This window comes from Salvia splendens, chromosome 9 (genome assembly GCF_004379255.2).
Source record: "Salvia splendens isolate huo1 chromosome 9, SspV2, whole genome shotgun sequence".
In the NCBI taxonomy this organism is placed as follows: Eukaryota; Viridiplantae; Streptophyta; class Magnoliopsida; order Lamiales; family Lamiaceae; genus Salvia; species Salvia splendens.
In genome coordinates, this window is record NC_056040.1 from 25135953 (window position 1) to 25140383 (window position 4431).

Here is a 4431-nt window from a genome sequence, read left to right on the forward strand (position 1 = left end):
ATAGAGAAAGATGGATTGAAGCCATGAATGAGGAAATAGAGTCTTTACTCAAGAACAAAACATGGATTTTGGTGGACAAATCCAAGCTGAATACAGATGGAAAGGGGAGAGTGAAGGTGATTAAGATTAACACCTTGCACAATCCGGCTGACATGCTAACAAAGTCTCTAGGTAGAGACAAGTTTGATCATTGCAAGAAATGGATCAATGTTTGTGCAAGAACTGAGATGAGCCCTCAGGTGGAGAATTGTAATAATGGAGTGCTCATTTCAGTTGGAAGAAGCTCGGCTAGAAAGGAGTTCGGTAAGCTCGGCTTACCGAGCTGGAACTAGCCTGGAACTAGCCGAGAAGAAGAAGAAGGCAGAAGTCGGTAAGCTCAGCGGTAAAGAAGCTCGGTATGGAAGCTCGGTATGGAAGCTCGGTAAGGAAGCTCGGCGTTGAGCTGGAATGAGCCGAGAAGGAAGAGTTCGGTTGTAAGCCGAGAAGGAGTTCGGTATTGAGCCGAAGAAGGAGTTCGGTCTTGAACCGAGAAGGTAGAAGCAACCTAGCCGAACTAGCCGTTGGAGCAGCAGTTAGTTAGCTGAGATGTAGCGGTTATTCTTCTTGCTTTCTTGATTCTTCTTGTAGTTAGTTAGTAGCAGTTGCTACGTGATTATAGAGCTTTAAATAGCTCACCGTGTATGTAGTTTAGAGTAGAGTTTAATCAATAAAGAGTTTAATCAATAAAGAGTTTTCCAGTTTTCTCTCCAAAATTATCATCTTCAATACTCAAAGTGTGAGTGTGTGTGTTTTCTGCATTGTGTGATCTCATACAACAGTGAGTGTGTGTGTGATCTTATTGAGTGTGTGAAAGCCTTGTGTGCGTAAATCCCAACAATGACCTTATTAGAGTTGGCTAATTTTCTATCATACTCCCTCTGTCCGCTATTAAGAGTTCGGGCCTAATTTTCAATCATACTCCCTTTGTCCGTTATTAAGAGTTTGGGCCTAATTTTCTATCATACTTCCTATGTCCGCTATTAGAGATCATTTTTTCTCGTCCGTCTGTCAATAAATGTCTCATTTTCCTTTACTCTTTCTGGCAAATGAACCACACATTCTAATAACTCATTGTACTAACATTTTATTATAAAATCAATATATAATTAACTATTTTTCTCCACTTTCTTTTATAAAGTCAAACACGTTTTTAAAATTCGCACCGATAAAAAATATTCTCTCCATCTCACCATAGTAAAAGCGTTTCGTTTAGCACTCATTTTGGAAAATGATTATTATCTCTTTTATTTTACTCTCTACTACAATAGGACGGTTGGAATAGGATACTTAATGATAAATGGATGGAGTACGATCAACGATGACTTCTCAGGTAAATCAAATTTCTCCTTAATATAGATTTAGCTGCACCTTGTATATAAATATATATTGGTTAATAGTAGTAATATGTATTTTTTTTTTTAGTCTAGGCCTATCTAGGTTAATAGTAGTAATATGTAGTGGAGTAGTTTTTGACATAACATAATTTGAATTGAAAACAAGGAATTGTCAAAATAGATTCTTCCGACATCCTAAGTTAATTTAGTCGTACTGCTGCAATCATGATCAGAACAAGTAATGGTGGGATGATGTATAGATTCACACATTGTGTAACAAAAATGTGACCTCTTAGAAAACACATGATACATGTGTTTTTTTGCACGAAAGAAGTTTGAATATAACAGTACTAATCGAGTCAATAAGAAGATACCAATGTAAAACTAAAGACTCATTGAACAAGGAAACAAACTATAGTCGCTATGTTCATATTTCATAAATAAGCTGGAAGGAAAACCATATGGAGTTCACGTGAATCTCTCCCAAATTTATATTCAAACTCCTTAATTCTCTCACCACGTGTGTATTACACGCATCTACCTAAAATTGGTATTCCCTCTACCACCATATAACTAAACACGAGTGGGAATCCTTGCTGTGCAATATAGCACAGTAGAACAGTAGTTGTTGTGCTATACTGCATCTCAGAGGATCCTCATCCTTTAAAGAGTCATTTTATTATTTTAAATAGTCCACAATTATAAAAAATTATTTATTTTATTTCATTTTTAATATGCGGACCATATATTTCACTAACTCTTTATCCTCACAATTTATTATAAAACTAATAATACTTCATATGTCCTGAAAATTTGTCACGTATTCTCATTTTCATCTGTCCCTAAAAATTTATCATCTTTTACTCTCATTTTTTTGTAGTGGACCCACATTTCACTAACTCATTCTCACTCACATTTTATTAAAAAAAGGAATATATAAAAGTAGAACCAACATGTCACTAACTTTTTCAACTCACTTTTTATTAAATTTCTTAAAACCCGTTATAAGAAAACTCAGCCTGGTCAAATGATGACGAATTATAAGGAACGGATGGACTACTAAAAATGGTTCAAATATTAAACTCGCTATGTATCTTTACTTTTTGTGATTCACAAAGATAAATACTTTCTTAAAACATGTACCAAATCAAAATGACTCTTCATATGGTGGACGAATCAGAGGTGATACGCGTGGGACGCACGCGCAATTTACACAACCAAACCATCATAAATGGAGTATGAGACGCAACTCAATTTTGCATTTTCTACCAAAGCAACAAAATGGCGTCGAATTTCTTCCAAGACGACGTGGCGGTGCTGATGGTTCCATTCCCACTTCAGGGCCACCTGAACCAGCTCCTCCACCTCTCCCGCCTCATCTCCTCCCGCGGCGTGTCGGTCCACTACGTCGGCACCGCCACCCACAACCGCCAGGCCCGCCGCCGCGCCCAGGGCTGGGACCCCGTCTCCGCCTCCAACATCTTCTTCCACGAATTCCAATCCCTCCACTTCACCGCCCCTCCGCCCGACCCCTCCGCCGCCATCAAATTCCCCGGCCACCTCCAGCCCCTCTTCGACACCCTCCACTCCCTCCGCCGCCCCGTCGCCGACCTCCTCGCCTCCCTCTCCGCCTCCCGCCGCCGCGTCGTCGTGGTGTACGACTCCCTCATGGGCTCCGTGGTCCAGGACTTCGTCAAATTCCCCAACGCCGAGTCCTACATTTTCCACAGCGTCTCCGCCTACACCATCTTCTTCTTCCTCTGGGAGACAGGCGGCCGCCCCTTCGCCGTCGACCCAGAGATCCTCTCGGGGCTCCCGGCCCTCGAGGGCTGCTTCACCCCCGAATTCCTCAAATTCGTGGTGAAGCAGCATCAGTACCTCAAGCTCAACTCGGGCCGCATCTACAACACATGCAAGGAGGTCGAGGGCCCGTTCCTCGACCTCCTGGAAAAGCCCCACATCAGTGGGGCAAAAAAGCAGTGGGCCCTCGGCCCATTCAACCCAATCGTCTCACCCAAGAGAAAAAAGCCCCACAAATGCCTCAAGTGGCTCGACAGGCAGCCCCGGAACTCGGTCATCTTCGTCTCGTTTGGCACCACCACCACGCTCTCGAACGATCAAATCCACCACCTGGCAACGGGACTCGAGAGATCCGGCCAAAAATTCCTGTGGGTTTTACGTGATGCTGATACTGGAGATGTGTTCAAGGCGGCAGCTTGGCGCAGGGCCCAGCTGCCCCAGGGGTTTGAAGAAAGAATTATAGGAACAGGTTTGGTAGTGAGAGACTGGGCGCCGCAGCTGGATATCCTGGGGCACTCGGCCACAGGGGGATTCATGAGCCACTGCGGGTGGAATTCTTGCATGGAGAGTATGTCGATGGGGAAGCCGATCGCGGCGTGGCCGATGCATTCGGATCAGCCGAGGAACACGGTGTTGATCGCCAGAGTCCTCGGGATCGGCCTCGTCGTGAGGGACTGGGCCCGTCGGGCGGAGGTCGTGAAGGCGGACGTGGTGGAGGATGCGGTGCGGAGGCTCATGGCATCGGAGGAAGGGGAGGCGATGAGGAAGAGGGCGGCGGAGCTGGGTAGGGCCGTCAGGGACGCGGCGAAGGAAGGTGGCTCGTCGTGCTTCGAGTTGGACTGTTTCGTGTCACATATTAGTAGATAGATCGTAGATTCGACAAAATAAAAGTATATCATATTAATCGATCGTAATGTATTAATGTAGGAGTAATTGTTAGGTATCATATTATAATTACTTACAATTATAAATATGAATGCAATTGCGCGCATGCATTATGTGGACCTAAATAGATAGCTAAATATTAATGATTCATGGATTATACTCCTGTATTTACTAGCAAGTCATATATGTAGAAGGGCAAAGTTAAGAAATTTTGATAAGTTTCACAAGTTTGAAACTTAATAATTTTCTCAATTGTCCATAAATGTACATAAATTGTATATATATGGAGTGTATAATATCTCCTAAATTATAAATTTAATTGAATGATACTATAGGTCATGTTAGGTTGAGGTTTTTGGGCCTAATTGAGAAC

At 43.0% G+C, this 4431-nt stretch overlaps 1 protein-coding gene across 1 annotated transcript; it reads left to right on the plus strand.

Annotated features, from left to right (window-relative positions):
• Positions 1-2507: 2507 nt before the first annotated feature.
• LOC121746691 (zeatin O-glucosyltransferase-like) lies at positions 2508-4164 on the plus strand. The gene has a single exon (XM_042140605.1). The coding sequence runs from the start codon at positions 2655-2657 to the stop codon at positions 4038-4040; it is 1386 nt and encodes a 461-aa protein (XP_041996539.1). The 5' UTR covers positions 2508-2654; the 3' UTR covers positions 4041-4164.
• The last annotated feature ends 267 nt before the right edge of the window (positions 4165-4431 follow it).